The sequence below is a fragment of the Pteronotus mesoamericanus genome, unplaced genomic scaffold, assembly GCF_021234165.1.
Source record: "Pteronotus mesoamericanus isolate MK-2021 breed Mesoamerican mustached bat unplaced genomic scaffold, CSHL_Meso_final contig_25, whole genome shotgun sequence".
NCBI classification, from domain to species: Eukaryota; Metazoa; Chordata; class Mammalia; order Chiroptera; family Mormoopidae; genus Pteronotus; species Pteronotus mesoamericanus.
This window is the reverse complement of record NW_026555105.1, coordinates 20856479-20884174: the sequence shown is the minus strand read 5'-3', so window position 1 is coordinate 20884174 and position 27696 is coordinate 20856479. Positions and strand designations below refer to the sequence as shown.

The 27696-nt window shown below is 46.1% G+C and overlaps 1 protein-coding gene across 1 annotated transcript; it reads left to right on the top strand.

Moving 5' to 3' along the window:
• Window positions 1-899: 899 nt before the first annotated feature.
• On the top strand, window positions 900-20845 carry CUNH20orf96 (chromosome unknown C20orf96 homolog). The gene is made up of 11 exons (XM_054574163.1): window positions 900-916; window positions 1543-1594; window positions 2168-2285; window positions 11236-11339; window positions 15303-15461; window positions 17678-17777; window positions 18651-18808; window positions 18889-18990; window positions 19149-19235; window positions 19928-20046; window positions 20705-20845. The coding sequence occupies exons 1-11, from the start codon at window positions 900-902 to the stop codon at window positions 20763-20765; spliced, it is 1077 nt and encodes a 358-aa protein (XP_054430138.1). The 3' UTR covers window positions 20766-20845.
• Window positions 20846-27696: the final 6851 nt, after the last annotated feature.

Sequence of the window (27696 nt, the reverse complement as noted above, 5' to 3'; positions counted from 1 at the left end):
CAGATGAGCCAAGTAAATGAGAACTGAGACGTGACTGAGGTTTAGCAAAGTGGAGGTCACTGGTGGCGCTGACAAGGGCAGTTTCAGTGAAGAAGTGGAGAGTGAAAGCCTGACTGAAGAGGGAGGAAGAAATGGGAAACAGTAGGCAAACTTCTGTAGCAGTTTTGCTGTGAAGCAGAAATGGGTGGGGAGCTGGATGGAAGTGGTCATTTAAAAAAATTTTAATTAATTATCTTATTTTTAGACCGGGGAAGAGAGGGAGAGAAATAAATATCAATGTGTGGTTGCATTTCACACATCCCCTGCCTGGGACCTGGCCCATAGCCCAGGCATGTGCCCTGACCGGGAATGGAACCAACAACCCCTTGATTCCCAGGCGGGTGCTCAATCCACTGAGCCACACCAGCCAGGGCTGGAAGTGGGGGGGCGGGGCGAGAAAGAAAGGGGGAGAGAAACATGGATGCGAGAGAGAAGCATCCATCGGTTGCCTCCGGTACATGTCTGGCCCTGGGGACTGAACCACAATCTAGGTATGTGCCCTGACCAGGAATTGAACTTGCAATCTTTCGGTTACAGATCGATGCGCCAACCTACTGAGCCACACCAGCCAGGGATCACTTTTCTTTCTTCAACAGAAAAATTTAAAATATGTTGGTATGCCAATGGGAATAATACAGAGGACAGGGTGATGGGGGAAGACGGGGTGAATTGCTGTGGAAGTATCTTAAGAGAAAGTGAGACTAGGGTTCAGTGTATAATTGTAGGAATTGGTCTCAGTAGACAATTTAAATAGTCAAAGAAGGGAGGCAAGTAGGTGGGTAAATGAGGTGCTGTGAACCTTTGAGTTTACTGGTCCCATGAGTTTCTTAGTGAAATAGGAAGCAAAGTCAAGAGTAAGGATGGGGAAAGAAGTGACGTAGGTTTGATGAGAAGATAAATATTACATCATTCTTTAGGATGCTAGGCACAACCAACTGAAGGATATTTGAAACCAAGTTGAGTGGAATGTGCAGAGAGCTACATTTTGCCCTGCGACATTAGTCCCTCTAGGCACTCGGTAGTCTGAGTCCGTTTCCTTGGAGACGCAGACAGGGAGGAAGCGTTGGGTCTCCAAGGGAAGTTTCAGTGGCCTGAGTTACCACGGAATCCACGCTGAGACAGGAAAGATGGAGAGGCCGAATAAATAGGCATCCCAAGAGATCAGTGCCCCACGGACTCACGACGCTTGTTCCATTTTCTCCAATGGCGTGCTTCTTTCCGAAGTAGGTAAAAGGAGCCTCGCGAGGTGGTGAAGCGCGCATGCGTGTCCTCCTGCCCAGCCCACGTTGGAGGTCTCCCCGCGGTCTTTTGACCCCGCCCTCTCCCCGACCACGTCTCCCCAGCCCCGCCTCTCACTGCAGCGCTCAGAGTTCTGGCCAGGCTCGTTTGTGTCCCTAGTAAATTGCGGTTTTGGGGTCGAGACTCCACGGCTCTTTTCACGTTTCCTTCCTGCGTCCCCACTGGTTGGAAATAATAGTTTTTTCCCGCCCCAACTCTTTCCAGACCTAGCGACTCTGAGAGTTGCTCCACAATCCATCGTAAGTTCCAGATTCTGGTGAGTACGGACGGAATGGTCTGGGCGGGGATAGGGAGCTCGCTGACCCTGAGCCTGCGATCCTTTTGCTCTCCACCCCCGTGGAAGCGATGTCCGGGGTGGTAGAGTCCGGAGACCTGAATTCTAGGACCTGTTGTGTCACACATTTTTTGGCGCTTGTCTCTGAATCTCAGTTTTCTCACCACTTTATCACAATATAGGGGTATATTATACTGCTTTCTTATTTGTCTCCGATTGCTACTCTGGTTCCCTATTGGGTCCTTTCCATGCCTTCTATTTCTCATAGTTCTTTGCACCTCACAGCCTCGATGTGCTTAGTAAATTCTGACTGGCTGATAAAAAAAAAAGTGATAGCTGGAGTTTATGGAGCACTTGCCACATGCTTTATAAATATCTCTCAGAATTCTCGCACCAACCTATGGAAGTTAGATTTATAATTAGATCCAGTTTAAAGATGAGAAAAGTGAGGTCCAGAGAGGTAAAGTCAATTACTCAAGCTTAGAGATATCTGTAAGGGGTGAAGCTGGGATTTGAACCCACCAGGCTGTGTACTGATTTGGTTATGTCTGGTAGGATTATGGACTATTGCAGCAGTCTAAGCAGAAAATCAAGCCACCCACTCTACTTCCAGTCCTACAAACCAGCCACCGGAAGAAAAGCAAAATGAAGACTTGGATTAGCATCCAGCCAGGTAAACAGAAGCACCTGGGGGATGATGTGGGCGTTGGGGATAGGATAGAGTGGGTGCTCTTGACCTTTGGTGACACCATTTATGAGGGCGGACCCCCCAAGAACCCTGGAATTACTTTGAGGGTGGGCTCCTTGTAGTACAGGCTTCCCCCATTAGGTGAGTGTTCTAGGAACCCCTCTGTATCAGTGTACCAGCTGGCATTGTTGTCAGAGGCTGAGTTCAGCTTCAGCGAATTTTTTTTAAGACTCTTTCAGCACATTAGCCCATTACACAACGTGTGATTTATGAGCACATCTACTTACACTGTGCTGAGTGTTCAGCACTTTTTGACCAAACACAGTAAGACCTCCATGCCCAACCCTTTCTATTCGCCTATACTTGCCCTGAGCAAATTTTTTTTGTTTTCCCAAATGAAAAAAGTCCTCAAAGGGAAACGTTTGGCCATTGTGGAAGAGGTGAAATAGAAAATGGCAGAAAGTCCTGCCTGGTGTGGCTCAGTGGATTGAGTGCTGGCCTGTGAACCAAAGGGTCGCTGGTTTGATTCCCAGAGCACTGAGCTGCCAGCCAGGCCCACAGTTGGGGGTGTGCGAGAGGCAACCAATCAATGTATCGCTCACCTATTGGTGTTTCTCCCTCTCTCTTTCTCCCTTCCTTCTCCTCTCTCTAAAAATAAAAAATAAAATCTAAACCCCCCCCCCCAAAACGGCAGAAGAACTATAGGCATCAAAATCAAAGAGTTCAAAAACTGCTTTCAGCAGTGGCAAAAATGTCTCAATAGGTGTATTGCATCAAATGGACAGTACTTGGAAGATGACTGAAGTTTAAAAATGTAAGAATAAATCCACATTTTTTAATAAATAAATTCCATTTTTTGGTCCCCTCCTCGTGTATTAGGGTAGGCTGATTGCTTTAACTAACAATCTCCAATTTCAAGCATTAATACAGAAGCTTATATCTCATATATGTCAAAGTACATTTGTGGATCTGGGCAGGAGGAGATAATCTTTTCTACGTGATTATTCAGGGACCTAGTTAGGCTCCTTTAACCTTGTGGCTATGACATTTTGTAAGGCCTTGAAGTCCTCTGCTGGATACTTCTGCATCTAGCCAGCAGAGAGGGAACAGAGAGAGAAAGAGCAAGAATATGGCCCAGATTTTAAGTGATATAATATCATTCCCACTCATATTCCAGTGGCCACAACTCAGCCACCTGACCACCCCTAACCACAAAGGAAGATGGGAAATGTAGCCCAGCTGTGTGCCCAGGAGGAAAAGGAAGCAGGGCTTGGCGAATTCAGGCTTGTCTCTGCCACATGTTGTTATTTCTTCCAGGGGAGTTCCGAGACCTTGGCTCAGGCAGGCATGGCTTCATATCGTGGTTCTGCCATTTATTCTCTTGGGAAAGGCATTTATCTTTCTGAGGTTTAGTTTTCACATTTGTAAAATGAAGACACTAATACCTGAGAGGATTGTTGTGACAGGTAAATGAGATCTCTTTAGATTTTATTTATCTTTAGAGGGAGGGGAAAGGAGGGAGAAAGAGAGGGAGAGAAACATCAATGTGTGAGAGAAACATCGACCGGTGGCCTCTTTCATACACCTAACTGTGGACCTGGCCCGCAACCCAGGCATTTGCTCTGACTGGGAATCCAACTGGCCATCCTTTCAGTTTGTAGGCTGATGCTCAATTCACCAAGCCACACCAGCCAGGGCTAAATGAGTCTCTTTAAAGCATCATTGCTCAACCTTGCCAGACCCAACACTCCTTTTCATAACAAATATTTTGTAATATTCCTTTAGTATCCTGGAATAAACTTCAGAGATATTCTAACCTACCTACATATATAATAAAAAATTAATATAATGCCCTAACTATAATGTAAAAGGAAAGTCGTTTATAGTTAAGGAACATATAGTTCAGTATGTAATGCTCAGGTTGGGTTCCACCGGATGGTATGATAAAGTAGTCAGAAGCTAACTCATAGATGTAGAGTCCTGGTGAATGTAACGTTTTCAGAGGCAGACTGACAAGTGGTGGAATACTGGGACTCCAATACTAGAGGGATTTTTCATTGCTGCCATGATTCACAGAGTAGTACCCCTCTCTTGGTGAAGTTCTAAACAAGGCAAAGCATAATCTTTCTCTTGATTGTAGCTGCTTTCTTGTTAAATTCAGCATTACAGTAAAACCCTGCAAAATATTCTTTGTGCTTATATGTGAAACACATTAGGTTCTGGGATCAGATAGTTATAAATAGGGTTTTCACCTACATTAGTATCTGGTTGGACTTTGGAAATTCAGACCGGACATAGTAGAATTCTGTGTTCTCTGGGTCTGTCCTGTTCCGAGGGATGGCTAGAACCCAAGGCACCCACTCACAGATGTCAGGTGGGTCCCCCGGTATCTGTGAAAACGCTGCCAAGGTACCTAAAACAGCCCTGTTGAGAGTCATTGATGTGAAGTGATGAGCACGAGGCCTGATGGTGGTGACAGAATCTTTGTTTTTGACACTAAACCGTATTCAGACATCATCTACAGGGAAACGCTTGCCCTTTCCTTTCATTGGAAAGGCAGTGAGGTATGTAACAGACACAGCCCCAACAAGAACAAGAGCAATGAACATATACCAAGCACATGCCGATACTGTTCTCAGCCCTTCTCAGCACTTTACAAGTATCACTTAATCTTCAAGCAACCCGATGAGGTGGGTGCTGTTACTGTCACCTTCTCTTGCAGATGAGGCATGGACAGATAAAACTCCCCAGGTCGCACAGGTAGGATGGACATAGCCAGGCTATGACATTCGACAGTTTGGCTCTAGGACCCAGAGTCATAACCGTGTTTAGGAGGAGAGAATGTAGGCGTGGGAGACACATAGATCTGAGTTGGTGTTCCAGTTTCCCTTCTTGCTAGCAGTTACCTGTCACCGCCTCAGTTTCCTTCCCCTGGAAATGGCCACAAAAATTCCTGCCTTATGCAAGTGAAATAAACTATGTAAATAATAGTGTTTGAAAGTAGCTACCATTTGCTGAGGACATATTTTGTGTCAGGCTCTGTTGTAGATGCCTCATTCATTCATTCATTCATTCATATATTCAGTCAGCATCCACTTTTCCAAGCCCCATTAAGGATGTGCTTGGCGTTGGTATAAGTGTTATTGACTCATGATGAAGGAGACAGACTGGGTTTCTAGTCACAGGGAGTTCATGGTCCCAACCTCAAACATGTAACTACACAAAACTTGAGATACAGGGAGGTCATTATCCCATTGACTCCTTACAATGGAGATGATGTCATCACCATTTTACAGATAAGGAAACTAAAGCTTAGGTTGGTAACGTGTTCTGTGCAAAGTCATGTCCTTTTGAGGAAAGCTTTTGTGTATTCAAAAAGATGAATCAGTCATTTCTACCAAGATGAAGTAGCTCCATTCCTTCCTAGTCCTCCCTTTTACAACTAAAAAACATTGGACGTAACACCACAAACAGAAAGACTCTGAAAACTGGGAAGATGGTGGGCTGTTAGAATGGTGAACATATGCAGTCGTCTGGCCTAACAATGAGTATGTAGGAACCAAAGTTTAAAACAATGTATTTACAATCACTCCAAAGAAAATGATACTTAGGTATAATATTAACACAACATGTATAGGATCTGTATGCTGAAAATTACATAAAGCTGGTGAAAGAAATCAAAGAAGACCTAAATTAATAGACATACCACGTTCATGAGTTGAAAGGATCAACATAGTAAAGATGTCAGTTTTCCCCAAATTGTATATAATACAATTCGTATAAAATCCTAGCAATGTTTGGTAGATGTAGACAGGTTTATTTTAAAATTTATATAGAAAAGCAAGGCCCTAGAATAGGTAAGACAGTTTTGAAAAAGAAGAATAACATGGGAAGAGCCACTTTATGTGATATTAAGGCTAATATATAGCTATAATAATCAAGACAGCATATTATTGGTAGAGAGAGAGACATATAGGCCAATGTAACAGAATAGAGAAACCAGTAATAGAGCCACACAAATATGTCCAACTGATTTTTGACAAAAGTGCAAAAGCAATTCACTGGAGGAAAGACAGCCTTTTCCAGAAATGGTGCTGCAGCAACTGGACATTCACAGGTCAAAAACAAACCTCAATTTAAGTCTTGCAACTTAACTCAAAATGTGAATGTAAAATGAAATCAAAATTATTATTCTTATTACTGTTATTTTTTAAATTAACTTTTAATGTTCACCTCAGGATATGTTTATTGATCTTAGAAGGGAATATGAGGGAAGAGAAAGAGAGAGAGAGAAACGTCAATGTGAGAAGGAGACATCAATTCATTCCCTTCCATACACGGGATTGAACCCCTAACCTAGGTACGGGTCCTCACTGGGGATCAAACCTACAACCTTTTGCTGTATGGGATGATGCTCCAGCCAGCTGAGCCACCCAGCCAGGGTGAAATCAAAATTAAATGTAAAAGTGTAAAACTTTTAGAAAAAAACGTAGGGGAGAAAAAAATCTTTGGGCCAAGTAAAGAGTTCTTAAACTTTACAGACAGCTTAATCCATAAAAGAAAAATAAATGGGTAAGCTGAACTTTATAAAAAAATAAACAAACAAACCAAAGTTTTGTTCTGTGAAAGATTCTGTTAAGAGGATGAAAAGACAAGCTATAGACTTGGGGAAAATATTTGCACACCCACATACCTGACAAAGGACTGTTATGTAGAATATATCAAGAATTTTTAAAACTCAACAGAAAAACAATTCAGTTAGAAAATGGGTAAAAGACATGAGACATTTCACTGAAGAGGATATACAGATGGTAAATAAGCACATGAAAAGATGTTCAACATCATTATCCATTAAGGATATGCAAATTAAACTGCAGTGGGAAGTCATCACACACCTATCAGAATGGCTAAAAATGAAAAATAGTGATAACATCAAATGCTGACAAAGAGGAGAAACTGTATCATGCATTTGTTGCTAGCGGGAATATAAAATGTTAAAGCCATGCTGCAAAAGAATATGGCAGTTTTTAATGAAACTAAACATGCAATTCCTATAATGATCCAACAATTGCACTTTTATGCCTTTATTTTAGAGAAATGAAAACTTACTGTCACACAAAGACCAGTGCACGAATATTTCATAGCAGCCTTATTTATAATATCCGCAAACTAGAAACAATCCAGATATCTTTCCGTAGGTGAGTGGTTAAACAATCTGTAGTACATCCATACCATGGCAGCTTGATCCATGGTCAGTGATAAAAAGGAAAGAGCTACTGATATACTCAATGTCTTAGACGAATCTCCAGAGAATTTCGCTGAGTTAAAAAAAAAAAAATTCAATCCCAGAAGTTACATACGCACAATTCAATTTGTATGATATTCTGGGAATGACAAAATTATAGAAATGGAGAAGAGATTAATGATTTTTAGGGGTTAGAGACAGAGTCGGGGAGAGGATGGTAAGGGGAGGGAAGTGAGTGTGGTTATTAAAGGCAACATGAGTGATCTCATGGTTACTGTTTCGTATCTTGCTCATCTTAATGTCAGTATCCTGGTTGTGATACTGTAATTAGTTTTGCAAGATGCTGCTATCGGGAGAAACTGAGTTAAAGGTACATAAGATTTCTCTGTATTATTTCTTAAAACTGCATGTAACCTGAACTTATCTTAAAATAAAAAATTTAATTAAAAAAAGATACATCAGCCCCAGCTGGTATGGCTCAGTGGATTGAGTGCCGGCCTGTGAACCAGAGGGTTACTGGTTCAATTTCTGGTCAGGGCGCATGCCTGGGTTGCAGACCGGGTCCCCAGTGGGGGGCGCTCGAGGGGCAACCATACATTGATGTTCCTTTCTCTCTCTTCTCCTTCCCTACTCCTCTCTCTAAAAATGGATAAATAAAATCTAAAAAAAAAAAGATAAATCAGTACTACCACCATTAATGAAAAGAAATATGAAAGCTATATATTTTCTTAAGTACTTAAGTTCAAATTACAAATCTTAAGTACTTGTAAGGGTGATTTTGGAACTTCCCCTAAATCTTTTTAGATTCCCCTAAATCTTTTAAGGCCCATTAAAAATTAATATATTTATTTTCATTTCTGAATAATTCATTTATCTGATTAACAAAAACTATTGGATATTTAAATAATTCTTGTACATACAATAAACAAATTACTAAATACAGGTAGTCTTGTGTTTTTAAAAATGTTTTGGAATTCAGCCCTAGCTGGTGTGGCTCAGTGGATTGAACGCTGGCTTGAGACCAGAAGGTTGCTGGTTTGATTTCTAGTCAGGGCACAGGCCTGGGTTGCAGGCCAGGTCCCCAGTTGGGGGCACGTGAGAGGCAACCAACTGATGTTTCTTGCCCTCTCTTTCTCCCTCCCCTCTCTCTCTCCCTCCCCTCTCTCTCTAAAAATAAATAAGTAAAATATTTTTTAAAAGTGTTGGAATTTATACACATTTAATAAGAGTGTCTCACATCTTTCAACTTAAATCTAAATAATCTCATTTACACATTTTAAATTAGAAGCATAAAATTACTCTGTTAATCACTCCATTTCTCATTACAGTGAAATACCAGGTATGTGCCGTCGTCCCCCCTTATTCGCAGAGGCAGACCTCCAGTGGATGCCTGAAACTGAGGATAATAATGAGCCCCATTAACACTATGCTTTTTCCTATACATACATACGTGTGGTAAAGTTTAATTTATAAATTGAGTACACTAAGAGATTAACAATAATTACTACTGCCCTGGCTGGAATGGCTCTGTCCTGTGAACTGAAGGGTTGCCGGTTGGATTCCTGGTTGGGGCATGTGCAGGGCGTGTGCCTGGGTTGTGGGCCAGGTCCCCAGTTTGGGGGGTGGGTGTCTGTGCAAGAGGCAGCCGATTGATCTGTTGTTTCTCTCACACAATGATGTTTCTCTCCCTTCCTTCCACCCTCCCTCCCCTCTCTCTAAAAATAAATAAATAAATAAATGTCTTTAAAATATATAAAAAAACTATAATGACTACTAATGAAGTAGAATCATGATAGGCAGCTACTATGGTGAGAGGCAGCTCTCGCTGGGAGAGGCCACCAGTATTGTGACGAGCAGCCACCCTAGCGAGAGGCAGCCGTTGTTAGGACAGGCAACTGCTATTACGACAGACAGTTACCCAGCCATTTCTCTGATAGGTAATAACAATAAGGGGGAAACTATGGTCTCCTGACAGGTGGGCCCCGGGCAGTTGGGGAGCTGCTGCAGGGATGGGAGCCTGCGACCCGCCGGTGCCTGCCCTCCCTGGCGCAGCCCATTCTGGGGATAGACAACCCCGTTATTAGAAGGATCTTTATTTTATTGAGACCAAAACATCATTCCCTATAATTATGACCTTTGGTTCATGATTTGCCTTAACATCCATATATCTAATCCTAAATGTATATACTTAGCTAAAAATTAGCTCCTGAAGGATCTGAAAACTGGATTGGGTGATTTTCCTGATAAACGCATAGAATGACTATACTGTGAAAAAAGAAAAAAAAAGTAAAAGAATCAGCAATATACTATATTAAAAGTTATGTAAATGAGGTCTCTCTCAAAAAATCTCTCACCCTCCCTGTGATGATGTGAGATGACACAACACCTACAGGATGAGGTGCAGGGAGCTGAATGACGTAGGCCCTGTGATGGAGCAGAGGCTCCGACTGACCTGGTGATGGTGTGTCAGAGGAGGGTCAGTGAACCGTGACGATGTCATGTCCTCCACCCCCAATTTAATGCCTCTTCCATCCTGATTAAGCAATTACTATGCACTGTGGCTGTCACTCGTGTGGCTTGAAGTGTGACAGCAAAAGCAGCACAAGCTGATTTTTTTCTCCTTCACAATTTCACGGATAGAGGATCTGTTCTTATCGTAGACCTGAGCAACCTCAGCATCTGATTTTTTTTTCTTTCCTTGTTGAGAACTTTCACCTTTTCACTTAAAGGAAGCGCTTCATGGCTTCTCTGGCGTATCCGAATTGCCAGCAGCACTCTAGTGCTTTGAGACCACTGTTAAGGAAAGTAAGGATGCCTTGCACACAGGCACTGAGATACCTCAGCGGTGGCTCCGAGAACCCCGATGGCCACTAAGTGACTGACAGGCAGGGAGTGGACACAGTTGGAGAGGCTGTGCTGACATGCTGAGAGGAGGCAAGGATTCTAAGAATGTGCCCTTCCAATGCCTTATTCTGATCTGAATTATTTTCCTATATTCCTTTTCCGGCAGGACCACAGCTTTTAGAGGTATTTCATAGCCAGTTGGAGCTTTGCATCAGCCTTTGTCTGATGGTGTGGTCCTGATCCCAATCCTCAGGTCGTTAGCAATAACAATGACAACTAATTATGTGTATTCATCACTCAATAGGTGTTAGCTACTATTCTAAACACTTTAAAACATAGTAACTCCTTATTTAATTTTTCTGACAACCCTATCAGCTAAGCATGATGGTTATTTTTATTTCACTGATGGGGTGATTGAGGGACAGAGATCGTGAGACCTCCGAAAGGTCACACAGCTGAGAGAGGGCAGAGCCTAGATTCGAACCCAGGCTGCTTCATTAGTCCTTGCTCTCAATCCCTACCCTGTTTGAGCTTGCCCTGGCCAGGCTGGTGGGAGAGATCGGAGGCACCCGGCTCTTCCCTCTTCTTCTCCTCCCCCCGTCCATACCCAGTCACTGGGTATGTGGAGGTGCCCTGGGCTTCTCCATCCCGTATATCCAGGCCCAGAGTGGGGTCCAGGAGCGTACTGATGGATGCGCATTTCATCCTTGTCTCACTGTCACAAATCACAAAGTCGTGAGTGCGCGAGGCTGGAGCCTGGGCCATCTCTCATGGATGGTGCCTTCCTCGGGGCCTGAATCCCGCCTGCCTGTGCCCTCACTCTCTCAGCCCTGTCCCACGCCTCAGGATGTTCCAAGCCCTCTATGTTGATGACAGGCCAGCCGAGGAACGCACAGGAACCTCACAAAGGGAAGTTGGATTCTGGAAAGGCCATATCCCGGCTACTGAAGGTATTTGGAGCATCCTCCTCAGGCACGGGAGCCCAGGGCGGGGGGAGGGGGATGGGGGATGGTGGTAGCAAACATGCACAGAGCACTTCGTGAGTCTGACTCGATTCATTTCCTCCGCACAGCAACGCAGTGAACACACTTATTACCATCCCTATTTCATAGATGAGGAAACTGAGGTGCAGGGAGATAAACGACTTGCATGAGGTCAAATGGCTAGAAAATGGCAGTACCAGGGGTCAAAGCCAGTTAAGCAAAGTGCCATTGTGTTTTAAGACTCAGGAAAACAATCGGAATCCCTTTTCATTTCCCTACCTTAGGAATGCAATTTGTGTCTTGTTCATTTTCCTATCATGGAATATAGTGCATCTTGAAACAAGGCTTAGAAGCGTACTCTTAAATTTTTAACATAAGCTGACACAATTTTGGATAATTAATTTTCTCACCATTCATCGTTTTTTTATGGCTTCTGAACAATGTTTCAAAGTATTTGAAATAATGAAAAGAAAGAGGGGGCTTTCGTGTCTATAGCAAAAAGTAAAATAGTAAATACTGTAAGTGCTACAAAATACTGTAGGAGAATTCTTAACTTCTCCAAGAAAGTGTTTAATAGCTCAATGAGCAATGATTACTCTATAAAGAACTGGGAAAAATATTTGCTTTGAAACCTTTTTTCCCTTTAACCTTCAATGTTGCAAAATGATTTAGAGGGAGCCCAGCATTCTTAAAGGAGGAACTCATATTTCTAATGTTATTTTTATCCTGACTGTAGAAGGGTTCATGTGTTTTTGTTTGATAAAGAACATGAACTTGGACAATTTGGCTCTAAAACCTGTGCTCCTACCAGTTTCTAAAACTGTCCTTTGTAGTCATTTATTCATTTAGTCAGCAAATATTTATTGAACACTTACCGTATTTTGCCAGGTATAATGCGCCCCTGTGTATAATGCGCACCCATGTTTTCAGCCCAAACTTTCAGGACAAAAATCTTCAGTTTTAATTTTGTAATTCAATTTTTTATTTATTTACAGTTGGAAACAAAGCCAATTATCTTATTCCAGGGTATTATTTTGCATACTGATGTTGCTATTGCTTTCTAGAGTTACACTTTTAACTCGTAAGCATAAATAAAAGAATTTAAAACATTTATATAGACATGGAATTAGTACTACCCATCTATAAAGCACATCCTTGTTTTTCCCTCACAAATTTGAGCAAAAAACTGCGCATCATACACAGCACAATACGGCGCTATGTGCCAGGTCTCGTGCTCAGTGTGGGGTTCACAGTCCTGTGGCCTCTGACGGTTGGTAGCTCACCTTCTACTCAGGGAGAGAGACAGTAAACAAGACGAGTGTATAATATGTGTGGTGATGCTAACAGCTTATGAAGAGGCATAAAGATAAGGTTAGGGGGCTAAAGAGGCACAGAGGAGAGAGTGGCTGTGACTGTTTTAGACAGCGTGGTCAGAGAAGGCTGCTAAGGAGGTGACATCGGAGGGAGGAATGTGGCAGGTAGAGGAACCACAGTGCGGGGCCCTGAGGTTGGTGTGCCTGTAGCAGTTGCCGGGCAGGCGGGCGGGGGTTGGGGGGAGATGCTGGGAGGTGAGGATAGGCGGGATGGCTTGTGTACGGCCCTGTAGTCCATGTTGCACTCAGTGTTTTTATGCTGAGTAAGACGGGAAGAGCCTGCAGGATTCTGAGTAGAATAGGGATGTGGTCAACTTAGATTTTCACGGGAGTCCTTGGGGTGCTGCTGCTGCTGTGTGGCGAATGGACTTGTGGAGACGGGGTGGGGGGGAATGGAAACAGAGGAAGGGAGTGGAAATGACCCCGTTGGTTTGCGCTTGGAGATGGAGTAAGATCCTGACTGTGCCTTCCAGCCTCAGAACAATTATTTGTTCACTCTACAGCTCCTGAGAGTGCCTGCTGTGTGCTAGGCTCCATGCCGGGTGCTGGGGACAGAGCCACGAACAAGGCACTCAGAATTTGTGCTGTTATGGAGCTTCCGTGTTAGTGGGGAGAGACATAAATGAACGTAAAAAACCCAGAGAAGGGAAACTCATCAGCGTATTCAGCCCATACTCGTGGAGCTCCGGGCACTGTCCTGTGTGCTGGAGTTAGAGTTGTGACAAAACAACCAATGTCCCTGCCCTCTTGGCTGTGACATTCTTGTGGGGGACAGACAGGAAACAAGATAATAAGAAAAATGTCTGTTATGTTGGGTGGTGATAAGTCCTAGGAGAAAAATAAGTTGGGAAAGGGGAAGACATAATTACAAACTGTAATTGGCAGTTACAAATTGGGGTAAAGGTCAGGAAAGAAGCAAAGAAGGGATTCTACACTAGGTCGGGTGGTCAGAGAAGATCCATTTCTAGAGCAGAGGTCAGCAGTTCTCCAGTTTATCTGAATCACTGGGAGTGGAAGGAGTTAGAAGTACGGATTGCTGGAGCAGGCCCCAGCGATGCTGGCCCATTCACAAAATGCTTCTGGTTCCCGCGGGCCGTATTTGGAGATATTTTGGTGTGGAGATGTGGAGGCTGGATAGTGGAGTGACCACGGGTAACTTACGGAGTCCCTCGGACCGTCTGTTTCTGCTCCTAGAGGCAGGGCTAATCATAGTGCCGAGTGAGGTAGTGCGTGTAAGGCGCTTAGCACAGATGCGGGCCCATAATAAGCACTCCATAGGTTTGCCCTGTTGCTCTTGTTATGTGAGGGATATGGGAGTTGAGGGATAGCAAGGCAGGAGGGTTCTGGCAAAGGACAGAGAAATAAGGAAAAAGAGAAGGAATAAGGAAGAGAGCACATAGGTATGGCAGGGGCGGAGGGTTAGAGCCGGTGCCAGTGGTGTCAGCTCCTGTTCACTGAGTGCACACCGAGTGTGCGAGGCTTTGCCACTCAGTGGCTTGGTTGTGAATGTGATCTCCCTAATTTTTTTTTTTTTTTTACAGCAGCTCTCTGAAATGAATGTTAGTTATCCACGTTCGATATGAGTCTAGTGGGGCTCTGGGAGCTTAACGTGCCCAGTTTCCTTTGGGTGGTGATAGAGCTGAGATGTGAAGCACAGTGTGTCTTTTTGCCTAACATCCAATTCTGAATCATTTTGAGGTTCAGCCACACCTTGCAGCTTTAAGCCCACTCAGCTCCTTGTCTTAGTGTAGTGGAAAGACAGACCCACTGGAGTCAGAAATCTGCCTTTCCAGGTCCCGTGTCCCCGCTTCTTGGCTGTGTGACTTCGTGCAAGTCACTTAAACCTGTCTGAGCTTACCCCTTATCAGTAAAATAGTTAGTAAACAGGGTTGTTAGAGGATGAACTGATACCATGTGCCATGTGCCACATGAGGACAGTGCTCAAACATACAGTAGATCCTCAACAGTTGTTGGCGGTGTTATTGTAGATTTTGTGTACCTGCTGGGCGTGGCTCAAACCCTTAGACCCTCATTGTTTCCACAGGGGTGTTGTATGCAATGAGAGCACTCAGCTCAGCTGCCTGATGAGAAATGTTAGCAATTACCCTGTTAGCTTCAGCCTGCCTCCCTGCTTCTCCTCCAGATGTGGCCCATCGCCTCTGGCACCTTTTTTACCTACCTGGGGCATTTTCTATTACAATGATTATTACACTACTATATTTCATTGATTCTAGAGAGCCATTGATAATAAGGCGCACCTTTATTTACCCACTAGTAAAATATATGTCAGTTCGATTGCAACATGCACTAACTGTAAAGTGCATCCCCACATCAGAAATGTAAAATTATGGGAAAACGGGCATTTCAAATGGATGAAATAGCGGGGAGGTGCTGTGACCCGTAGACAATGGGGAGCCGCCTCGCAGCCCAGGTCGCAGTTACCGGTCGAGGCCACTAGGAGGCGAGTGTACGATGGGAGGGAAGTGGTCCCCAGATTCCGGGAAGCTCCGGCCGCCTGGCGCGGCACCGCCTCCCGTACCCTTCCCTTCGCCCACAGATGATGCTCAGGAACTGGCAGACCTCACTCCAGGAGCTCCAAAACCAGGGGGACTTCCTCACCAAGCTCAATCAGGAACTGATCAAGACCGTCCAGGACACGGAGGAGAGCTCAGCCCTGGAAATGCGCGAGATGCTGCAGCAGCAGAACGTCTTCAGGGTGAGGCCTCACCGGTGGCCCTGCGGCCCCGCCTCTGCCTCTGCGCCTCCGACCTGCCGCGGCGCCCTCTAGAGCGCTCCGGCGCCCTCTCCTGGCCTCTCCCGGCCGGTTGCACAGCTACCAGGGCTTTGGGATCAGATCGGGATTGGCGAGGCTCAGCCTAACGTCAGTACCTATTAGCTGAGAGACTTCAAGTTAACCTCTGAGCTCTGTAAAATAGACTCAATAGCACCCGTTCCAAAGGGGGAAGGGTCTGTACTTGATACACAGTAGATGTACAGGAGAAAGTAGCTGCCATCAGCACTACCAGCAGCAAGTACTTTCACAGTGTAATACTAAGTGTTTTATATGTACTCAAGTATCCTTACAACAACCCTGTGGGGTGGGCATTATTATTATCTTTATTTTACGTATGAAGAAATAGAAACACAAGCTAGGTGACTTGCTCAAGGTCACCCAGCTAGCAAGGGTCAGAGTTGGGATTTGAGCCCAGGCAGCCTGGTGCCAGGATCTGTGTTCCTTCGGCCAGCTGTGATTACCACCCTCATCCAGTGGTGGCACTTCTAATCAGTGGGTGAAGAGTGACTATGCAGAGAGCCCAGGGGATGTCGTGGCCTCCTCGAGGAGAGGCTAGGTGAGAGGCTGAAGGGTCACCGGGGACCCAGGAGTTTGGCTGAAGAAGAGTCAGACAGTGCTTAATGGAGAAGTGAATCCACTCTCTGACTGCAGCTTGCCCAGGAAAAAGAGGGACTGAGCTCACCGGAGCCTGTGAGATGAAGAGAAAATTAAGTTTGGGGACCTCAGTGGGTCAGCTTGGGCTGCCGTGACAAAATACCACAGAAATTTTGGCTTAAACAACCAAAATTTACTTCTCATGGTTGTAGAGGCCAGAAGTCTATACGATCAAGACGCCAGCAGGATTGGTGTCTGGCGAGGTCTCCCTGCTCGGGGAGGGCGGCTGTTCCTTGCTGGGCTCTCACACGGCCTTTTCCCTGTGCTCACGCCGAGTGAGAGATCTCTGGCATCTCTTCCTCTTCCTGCAACCCCAGTCCCATTAGATTAGGGCCCTGCCCTTTGGACCCCATTTGTCCTTAGTTACCTTCCTAAAGTCCTTACCTCCAAAAACAGTCATGTTAGGGCTTAGGGCTTCAGTATATGAATTTGGGGTGGGGTTGGGGGTGGACACAATTCAGTGCATAACAGAGACCAAGGACAATGCAGAGTTATTCAGTCCAAGGAAACCTAGTAGAATATTCTCCATACCTAGTCAAAGTCATTGTCTGATTTTCTGTTACTGATCCATTAATTTTTTTCCTCCTGAGTACTTCTTGTAGGCCCTTGGGAAACAGTGACCAGTGGGGCACCTTGTCTACATCAAGCTCTCATTCTGCTGGGGTCACAGGCAGTTAGAAAGACATTCGTGTGTACTGCGATGGGGATGAGGGCCTCAGAGCCTAGGGGGGCTCTCTAACCCAGGCATTGGGGGATCGGGAAGGCTTCCTGGAGAAACTGATGCTTGGATTGAAACATGCAGTCGTAGGTATTAACTGGGAGAGAGCAGGCAAGTGTTCCAGGCAGAGGAAATGGGTACAAAGGGCCTGGGGTAAGAAGGGGCACAGCCAGCTCCAGGAGCCACATGTTGCGTAGCGTGGCAAGACAATAGGCGTGAGGAAAGCATCAGAGGGAGAGAAGATTGGCCCAGGCCAGATGGAGGAGGGCCTTGTTTACAGGGCAGAGGGGAGCCATTGGAAGGTTTCAAATGGGAGAGGGACAAGGTTGCTGCTTTTTAAAGAAACATCAGTCTGACTGCCGTGTGGAGAATCAGTCAAAGGAGAGGACCACTCAGGGGTAACTGTTGTTATATTTCAGACAGGAGGTGAAGAAAACTTGAGTAAGATAGTGGCAGTGGGTATAGAGAAAAAGGCGTGGCTCTGCATGCAGTTTGGGGAATAAAATCCGAACTGCTTGGTGACATTCTGGGTGAGAGAGAGGATGGAGACTGTGTGCCCGGGTGTGTGGGGAGGCCATTGGCAGAAGTGGGCGGTAGTAAAGGGGAACTTTGGAATGGGTAGGGGAGTAGGTGGCTGCTTTGTGGCCTCTGGAGATGTTCCTGGGCCTGGGAGTGGGGTTGGGTTTGGGGACCTCTTGAGGGCAGCCCTTGAGTCTCCCAAGCAGCCATGCTCTCGGTGGGCGAGCTGACCCTTCCACTCCCACAGACCATCGTCCATATCTTGGGGTCCTCAAACAAGAAGAAGCTGCAGCAGATGAAGTGTGAGCTGCAGGAGTGGAAGGAGAAGGAGGAATCCAAGATGAGCGGTAAGAATCCATGCAAAAAGCTTCCTGACCTTCACCTGGCCCCCTGGGGAGGTCACCTGCAGGGCACTCGCCTTGTACCTGCTGTCCCGGTGCCATCAGGCCCATCACTGCCCTTCTTGGGCAGATGGAGTTGCAAATAGCTTGCCTTGGAGCATTCAGCACTCTCGGGTCCCATGTGTCTTCATATTTATGGACACACTCTGTCATTACAGCTACCCGTGAAGCAGGGAATATTCTCCCATTTTACAGATGAGGAGACTGAGGCTAAGAGAAGTGAAGTAGCCTGCTGAAGGTTGCACAGCGGGGAGCCAGAGTCCAATTGAAGCCCGCCTCTCTTTCCTGCCAGGGTCGCTCTGGGGGCCAGTGCCTGGGCCAGGCCCCAGGCCTCCCAGCGGTTATCCTGCTGAGCCCGTGGCTTCTTGTCCCTGAGCAGAGGGACGGTGTGTCAGTCAGCCTTGGAGACTGGGGACGCCCTCCAAGGAGAACGGCAGGAGAGACTTTGTTTTAATCCTGCTGTGGCTGTGTGGTGGGTGCCGGTGTCAGCCCATCTCCCTGGGCTTGCTGTGTTGGAGGTGTGCGTATGAGGAGACTGAAGGCCAGAGAGGGGTAGACTTGGTGAGGGTCACGGAGCAGGTCCCAAGCAAGCTGGGATGAGTCTCGGAATCTGGCACCACCTTAGTTTCTTTCCTGCCCTGTTTTGCCTCTTCTGTGGGGGTAAAAGACTCTCCAGGGCTTTGACTTTTCACCACCTCGCAGCCTGGTGTGAGCTCGCTGCAGCCCAGAACCCAATCCACTGGCCAAGGAGAGCTTTGCCTCCTTGGGAGGGGGTCTTTGAGGGAGGATCCTGCCTCCTGTTCCTCCTGACCTCGGCAGGCCTGAAGCAGCAGGTGGAGCAGCTGAACACCAGGATCAAGAAGACACAGGAGGAAGTGAACTTCCTGAGCACTTACATGGACCACGAGTATCCTGTCAAGTCGGTCCATATTGACAACCTTGTGCGTCAGCTGCAGCAGGTGAAGGACAATCAGCAGGTAGGTGAGCCCCTGGCTTTGTCCTGTTGGACCAGGGGGGAGGCAGGGCTGGTGGCCAACATGCTCCTGGTGGCCCCCAGGATGAGTTGGATGACTTTAATGAGATGCGCCAAATGGTCCTGGAGTCTTTGTCTAATGAGATTCAGATGAAGAGGAAAAAGCTTCTGAGCTCTCTGGTGGTGGTGAGTAGCCAGCGGCTGCTGTGAGCGCCCAGGCCCTCCGTCCAGTCCGGCTTTCTTCCCCATCCGCTGCCTCCAGACCGCTCTGCCCCCGCCAGCCTTTGTCGCACATTGCTGCCCAGGGAGGGGCCTGTGGGGGCCAGATGCTCCTTCATTCACAGAAAACCCAGCAACCGCATGAGGAGGTTCTTCTGCAGAAGACGTGTGAGAACCATAACATGGCGAAATATGTGGACAAGTTCCGAGAAGTGAGTGGACAAGGACGGTGATGGTCCCTCTGCGTGGGAGCAGAGGGTGGGCAGCCCCCAGGACCCGTGGGTGTTAAGCTTGTCCTGATCTGCTGCTCAGGAGGTCTTGGGAGTCTGGTGTTGGCCTTTCTCCTTGCTGGTGCCATTGCCGTCACTTGTCATTCATCAGAGAAGGGGGTTTGTGGTGGCCTAGGCCTTGCCTTGTAAACTGTCATCAGTGGGCATGACCCTTTAGTGACATCACCAAGCATCGCCTACTCAACCGTCATTTTCCTGTCCCTAGTCACCCCCTATCTTCACCCCTTAATTCTTGTCTTGACCATCACCCATTGCCTGGTTAGTGACCGCCATCACCACCCTCTTCGTCTTCATCACCTTGCACCTGTGTCAGTCATGTCTGTGAGCGGCCTCCACCATCCCCCCGGCCCTCATTCACCTTCATTATCAAGCACTGCCCCCCGCTCGGCAGTGTCTCCATTCCCTGCGATGCCCTCGCCTTTCTTAGGACCATCCAACATGGTCACTAACTCGTGAGCCAGCCCCGTCCTGCCAGAGCGGCCCCTCTCTGGAGTCCCGGGGACAAAGCCCAGGCCATTTCTCTAAGTGTCTTTAGATTTTGTCCATTTTGCCCTTTTCTCCCTTTGATTGAGGGGTACCTGGCTTCTCAGTTCCCCCTGCTGTTCCTCTCTCAGTTTGTCAACCAGTTCGAGCAGGAAATACACAAATTAAGGGCTGAGGTGAAGCAGCTCCAAGTCCAGATCCGGGAGCCCCGAGAGATCGTGTTTGCGGACGTTCTGCTTCGGAGACCCAAGTACGTGGTCATTTTGCAGCTGCCTCAGCCTAGCCGGGAACACGTTCCTTTTGCTACCTGTGTGGAAGGAGTAATGCCTGTCACTTCCCAAGCACAAGCATGTGCCTGCATGATCTCCTTTAATCCTCCCACAGTGACTGAGGTTGGATTCTTACCCCGCTTTGGCCAGTGGGGGAACTGAGGCCCACCTGGGATGTGTCACATAGCGAGCTGCACAGGTACCAACTGGAGGAGTGAGGCTCTGAGAGGAGAAATAGGATGCTCAGGGTGACACGGAGCCAGGTTTCCAAACGAGTCATCCGACTCCAAAAAGAGTGTTCGACCTGAGGGCGCCCAGCATGGTAGAACTGAGTTCCTGCTTCCTCTTGACCTTAGATCTCTGTAGGGGAACGTCAGTCCTGCCTAACCCATTCCTTTTTCATTTTGCAGTGTGTGTGTGTGTGTGTGTGTGTGTGTGTGTGTGTGTGTGTGTGTGTGTGTGCACAGGCGCATCCTTACACAGCTGCGCTGTGAGCTGGCAGATGTGTTTTGGGATGGGGCTCCCCCAATAAGTACCCGTGTTCTAAGGAGCAGGGCTCCCCTGAGGACATGCCCTTGCTACTCTAACTCTGGTGCGCCTATTGGCCTCTCACACTCCGTCTTTGCTCTTTCCTGCCAGGTGCACCCCGGACATGGATGTTACCCTCAACATCCCTGTGGAAGAGCTGCTACCCTTCTAGATGGCAGGGCCATGGCCGCCTTTCCTTCCCTGCTGTCTTTCCTACCCCTGGAGCCTTGGATCATCTCCTTCCAAGACCACATGCCCATTTAGAACCTCCTCGTCTGTCTCCTTCCCTCCCTCCTTCCCTCCTTGTTTCGGTTTGGTGCTGCTACTTGGGCTGGGTGGGAATTTCCAGTCAAGTCTACAATTTCTTTTTACCAATAAATCTGGAGTTGCATTTGCTCTTTGCCAGTGCCTGGGAATTCCCAGGCAGGCCTTGTAAGAAGATGTGGTAGGAATGGACTTTGTCTTAACGTAAGAGCAGCTGTGCCGTCTGCACCTAGAACTCAAAACTTCTCAAGAAGTGCCACACTGACCCCCTGCCTGAATCTCCATGACTCTGTGGCTCCGACTGCCCCCTACCTGGTGCAATGGAAGCTCAGGTTCCCCCCCAGTTTGTGGCCAGACCTGTTAAGACCAGTGCCAGGTAGAGGGGAGACTTCTTGAATTTGATGCTCTTGGGAGCTTGCTGGGCCTTCATTGCGGGTGACCATCTCTCTTCTAGTCCAACTGCCTGCCCACTGCCTCACCCCAGCTGTGTGTGGACGTGAACGCAAACTGATGCTCAGGTGCACAGTGAGGCACAGTTCCCCACCCCATACCCTTCTGTGGTGGACTTGGAACCCAGACCCCGTTTCGAGCAAGGACTTGTTGCCCCAGTTACTGGGAGCGCTGTGGTCGCAGCTGTCAGGCCCCTCAGGGTTTGCCTGGGCTGCAGAAAGCAACCTTTTTACTTTCCCACAAGGGTTCCAATTTCCCCATATCCTCATTTATACTGTCACTCCTTTAAAAAAAAAAAAAAACCCAACACAACAATCCTAATAAGTATGAAGCAGTATCTCATTGTGGTTTTGATTTGCATTTCCCTAATGACTAATGATGCTGAACATCTTTTCATGGGCTTATTTCAAAGAATCTTGTGTGTGACTAAGTACTTAGAACTTTTCATATTTCTGAGATACTTATTTGGGAAAGTTTGTGCAGCCAATTTCTTAGCATTTTCTCCAGAGCATTTTTAAAAAAAAGATATTATTTATTTTTAGACAGAGGGGAATGGAGGGAGGGGAAGAAACATCAGTGTGTGGTTTGCCTCTCACATACCTGCTACGGGTGACCTGGCCTGCAGCCCAGGCATGTGCTCTGGCTGGAAATCGAACCAGCAACCCTTTGGTTTGCAGGTCAGTGCTCAATCCACTGAGCCACGTCAGCCAGGGCCAGAGCATGTTTTCCTAACAGCAAATCTCTTAATGTTAGCATCCTTTGCCATTTGGATAGCTCGAGTATTTCCAGAACCATCAAGTTCTGCTTGCTTTGGGTTAACAGTTCTTTCATCAATTTCTCTCTCCTTGCATTTTTACTATAAGCGGCAAGAAACCAGGCTTCACCTGCAGCACTTTTCTTAGAAATCTGCTCAGCTGGATATTCAGGTTCATGGCTTGTAAGTTCGCCTTTCCACATAGCAGGACACATTCCCCTAAGCCACTAGATGGCAAGATCCCCTTGCCTCCAGTTTCCAGTAGCATGTTGCTCACTGTCTTCTGACTTCCCACCAGGATCACCTTTAACATCCACATTTCTACTAATAGTCTATAAACGAACATTTCATTGGCAGCTTCAGTTCCCCTTTGCCACGTATTGTGTGGTATTGACAGGTTCCAGCAGTCAGGATGCGGACTTCGAGGGGCGTTATTCTGCCTCCTGCACTTCTCTAGCCGCATCACACTTTCTTCTGCAGAGAAGCCCCCTTTTCTCCATACTAGGGGACTCTCGTCCCCAAGGGCCACCCAGCACTCAGGCAACCTTTGGGGGCCTTGGAACCTTGGGTCACATCTGGGGTACCGTTTCTTCCCTTTTTGTTCTGCAGCAACCTAAGTTCCCAATAGAGACAGGAATTCGGCCCAGATGAACCCTGTTCAGACAGGCTCGACAAATAGAGCTTGTTTTCCAGAAGCGTCACCCTTGCCTGTCCTCTCATGAACAGACAGAACCACCCTGGTGTGGGGGGGAGGAGCCCATCTCCCTGGTAGATGTGGCTCCAGAGGGTGGCTGGCCAATAAAACCTGATGGCAATGAGGATGAAAGATGGCCCGGTGGCCTCGTCCGTTTGGGTTGGGAATGCCCCATACCCATCCCAGGGGACACGGGAGCCCTGATAAATTTCAGCATAGCAAAAAGGCCATGCAATGGCAGCTCGGGGTCATGATCACTATGGCTGAATCCCAGCATTGTGGGTGCATGGGAAGGGGGCGGGGAGCGAGGGGAGTTACCCGTGGGTCAGCAGGAGTGTAGATCTGGGGTAACAGCACTTGCAGGGAGGGCCCAGGCCATACATTTGAAGATACTCAGTTTTAAGTTATTCTATCCACGACTCACTATCCACACCATAGTGTCTGGTAAGCTGGGTGCATTGCCTGCACCTCATGTGAAAGTTCAAAGTCATTATTAGCTATGAGTTGGCTCTTGTATCCTTGGAATTTTGGCAAAGCTTTTGTGCTTTAGGCAAATTAGGATCATCAGGATTCCAAATCAGCATATTTGGGGTCATGGTTGGGGGGGGCACTAGATTTCGAAAGTATCCCACGCTGTTACCTGTCCTTCGTCTGTCCACCCCCGCCCCCTTTACTGGAGCATTAGGGGACAGCAGGAGTGAGAACAAGCGGATGGGGATGTGGAGGAGGAGGGGAAAATCAGCTTGGTATTGCCTTTAATGGCAAGAACAGGTGTCTACAGAGCATTTTTGCTAAGGTGTAGAGTGCCCTAAAGGTGGGGAATTTAGCATAATAAGGGTTGTGAGCGGGCATAACCCAGGTACTGTTAGATAACCAGGCATTATTTTTAAATTTTGGTAGGGGATGTTGGAAAGTCCTATTCCGGTGCTCAGTCCAGCTAATCGAGTAAATGTAAGTTTCTTGTTCTAAGTCCCATCTCTGTGTATTTTGTGAAGCTCCCTGTTACTAATCTAGTTTAGCACACTAGTAGGAATTAGGAGGGTTTTGGTAACGTTCTGGGCACGGACGGAGTCACACAGGGTCCCGTAGGTGCCTTGCATTAAGCCACTGTGTCGACTTTGGCGTGGGCATACCGAGTATAACCAGGAGATGGCGGTAAAGGGCAAATAAAAGGAACCTGTCAAGGACTTCAAGGTCCGTCTCCTCGGGAATGGAATGGATCGTCAGCTTGTAAAATTCACAATTGGAGACCATCATTTTGGCTATTAGTGTGCAAGTGGGAGGTCTCTGTTTTGCTTCCATTGCTATTCCTTGCTCCCTGTCCGCCTGAGCTGGCTTCCAGCCTCATCTCACCATTCTCCTGCATTAGTCCCATGGGCCTTACTCCCGCCGAACAAGCCCCTTTCCTGCTCGGCCTTTGCAGTGGCCAGTCCACTGATCTGAATACTATTCCCCAGGTCTTCGTGCAGCTGAGTCGCCATGCCCTCTTAGTTCAAGTTTCTGTTCTCAGGGAGGTCTTGCCTGACCACCGTTTCTAAAGTAGTTCTTGCCCATGCCTCTCCATCACATCACTGTTGTATTTTCTTTAGAGCAGTGGTGACCATCTGATTGCACATTCGTTTTGGCCAGGTGTGTTTGTCATCGGAGTCCCCCGACCATAATGTAAATTGCATGAGTGTAAGCCATTTGTTATACTTGTTCATTGCTACTATAGTGTAGAGAGCAGGATCTGGCACACAGGCGGTGCTCAGTAATTATTTATTAAATCATTGAATGGGTGAACTGGTTCTGTCTATTGGAAAGCTAGGTTTCAGCAGTGACACTTGCATTGCCATGGAAACAAAGCCCCCACTTTAGGAAATGATCCGATGATGGGCCAAAAAAAAAAAAAATGCATGGCTACTGTCCTGCATTATGGGACTCTCGCCAGTCTGGGAGCCTGTGATGACAGGTCATGGGTGCCTGGCCAGCCCTCCCATCCTTTTCTTTGAGTATCTATATTTTAAATTTTTATTGAATTAATTGGGGTGACATGGGTTGATAAAATTATATAGGTTTCAAGTGCACAATTCTGTAATATATCTTCTGTATGTTGTGTGTCCACCACCCAAAGTCAGATCTCCTCCTGTCACCGTTTATCCCCTTCACCTTCTACCTCCCCGCACCTCCTTTCCCTCTGGTAGTCACTGCACTGTTCTCTGTGTCAATGAGCTGTTTTTTTTTTCTTTTTTGCTTAATCCCTTTATCTTTTTCACCTAGCCCCTCCCATCCCCTTCTTCTCTGACAGTTGTCAATCTGTTCTCTGTATTTATGAGCCTTTATTTTATTGGTTAGTTTACTTTATTGGTTAGTTTAGTTTATTGGTTAGTTATTGTAAATTGAATTCCACATATGTGTGAAATCCTATGGCATTTGTCCTGCTTTGACTGGCTTATTTCATTTAGCATAATACTCTCCAGGTCCATCCATGCTGTTGCAAAACATAAAATTTCTTTCTTTTTTATGGCTGTGTAGTATTCCATTGTGTAAATGTACAACAGCTTTTTTATCCACTCATCTGTTGATGGGCACTTGGGCTGCTTCCAAATCTTGGCGATTGTAATTAACATTGCGATGAACATAGACGTACACATGTTCTTTCAAGTTAGCGTTTTTGGTGCCTTTGGATATATTCCCAGAAGTGGGATCACTAGGTCACAAGGCAGTTCCATTTTTTAAAATTAATTAATTAATTTAGTACTTTATTTTTATTGTTTACACCATTACAGATGTCCCCGTTTTCCCTCCCTTTGCCCACCTCTACCCAGCCCTCGTTCCCACTTTCCTCTGGCCATCGCCACACTGTTGTCTTTGTCTGTGAGTTATGCATGTATGTTCTTTGGCCAGTTCCTTCACCTTCTTTTATCTACTCCCCTCTCCCCATCCCCTCTGACAGTTGTCAGTCTAGTCCATGTATCCATGCCTCTGTTTCTCTTTTGTTTGTTGGTTTATTTTGTTCATTAGATTCCACATATAAGTGAGATCATTTCTGCCTTATTTCATTTAGCATACTACTCTCCAGTTCTGTCTGTGCTGGTGCAAAAGGTAAGAGTTCCTCCTTTTTTAAGGTCATGTGTTCCATTGTGTAAATGTACCACAGCTTTTTTATCTATTCATCTATTGATGGGCACTTGGGCTGTTTCCAGATCTTGGCTGTTGTAAATAGTGCTGCTATGAATATAGGGATGCATGTGTTCTTTCAAATTGGTGTTTTGGGATTCTTAGGGTATATTCTCACAAGTGGAATCACTGGGTCAAAAAGAAGTTCCGTTTTTAATATTTTGAGGAACTCCATACTGTCTTCCACAGTGGCTGCACAAGTCTGCATTCCCACCAATAGTGCAAGAGGGTTTTCTTTTCTCCACATCCTCACCAACACTTGTGTATTGATTTACAAGTGTGAGGTGATAGCTCATTATGGTTTTAATTTGCATTTCTCTAATTAGTGATGTTGACCATCTTTTCATATGTCTATTGGCCATCTGTATATCCTCTTTGGAGAAGTATCTCTTCAGGTCTTTTACCCATTTTTTAATTGATTGATTGTTTTTTGGGGTGTTGAGTTGTGTAAGTTCTTTATAAATTTTGGACATTAACCCCTTATCAGATGTATCATTGGTGAACATGTTCTCCCATTCAGTGGATTGTGTTTTCAGTTTGTTGATGGTTTTCTTTGCTGTGCAAAAACTTTGTAGTTTGATGTAGTTTCATTTGTTTATATTTTTTCTTTTGTTTCCCTTGCCCAAGAGTATATATCAGAAAAAAAATATTGCTATGAGAAATATCTGAAATTTTATCATTTATGTTTTCTTGTAGAATTTTTTATGGTTTTGAGTCTAACATTTATGTCTTTAATCTATTTAAAAAATTTATTTATTGATTTATTTTTAGGGAGAGGGGAAGTGAGGAAGAAAGAGAGGAAGACAAACATCAATGTGTGGTTGCCTCTTGTGTGCCCCCTACTGGGGACCTGGCTGGCAACCCAGGCATGTGCCCCGACTGGGAATTGAACTGGCGATCTTTGGTTTGCAGGCTGGCACTCAATCCAGGGAGTCACACCAGCCAAGGCTATCTTTAATCCATTTTGAGTTTATTCTTGTGTATGGTGTAAGAAGGTGGTCTAGTTTCATTTTTTGCATGTTATCTGTCCAATTTTGCCAGCACCATTTATTGAACAGAGTTACCTCTCACCTTCACAAAGGTGTGTCCCAGTGTTGAACATTACAAGAGTGTTTTGTGCAGCTTTTTTCCTGGTTAGATTGAACCTGCAAATTGTCCCCTGAGAATACATCGGCAGCTAATGCCCCATCTATTTTCCCTTCCCCGCACCCCTACGGGAGCAGTGCCCAATTACCTCCGTCTCCTGTGAAAGTTCATCATTCTTATTAGCTCTGAGTTGGCCCAGTGCCCACGGAGTTTAGGCAAAGCTTCTGCCTTAGGCAACTTAGGATGTGCATAGGGGAGATAAATAAGGGAGGTAAAGGGAGGTGGAAAGTCAGATCTGAGCCGCACTCTCGGTGCTCAAAGTGGTGGTTTGGTTATTAATAGCATCTTGGGGCTTGCGTGGATTTTTGTTAGTAGTGGCATATTCAGATATAGATTAAAATGAATGTTTAAATAACTATATAAAACTTACATAGATTTGCATAATTATGGGTAGAGTCATTTTGAACAAGTCAATGAAAACACTGGTATAACAGCGACTAAACAATTTTTTGTTTAAACGTTTACTGTAAAAACAATTCTAAATTAAAACCCAATCTGAACACATAGCGCTCATGGCCCTGAGTCATTCTTGAGAACTGCAGGGTGTACTCCCTCAGAGCGCACCTCGGTTTGACTCTGGACTCCTGTCCCTAAGCTGGCTCTTGGCTTTGATTTGTTGTTTCATGAAGGAAAAAA

What these genes read in the sequence shown, in the direction of transcription:
- CUNH20orf96 (XM_054574163.1), top strand. An exon ending in CCATATCCCGGCTACTGAAG is followed by an intron (nt 11,340 to 15,302) that starts GTATTTGGAGCA and finishes CTTCGCCCACAG; the next exon opens with ATGATGCTCAGGAACTGGCA. An exon ending in AGCAGCAGAACGTCTTCAGG is followed by an intron (nt 15,462 to 17,677) that starts GTGAGGCCTCAC and finishes CCACTCCCACAG; the next exon opens with ACCATCGTCCATATCTTGGG.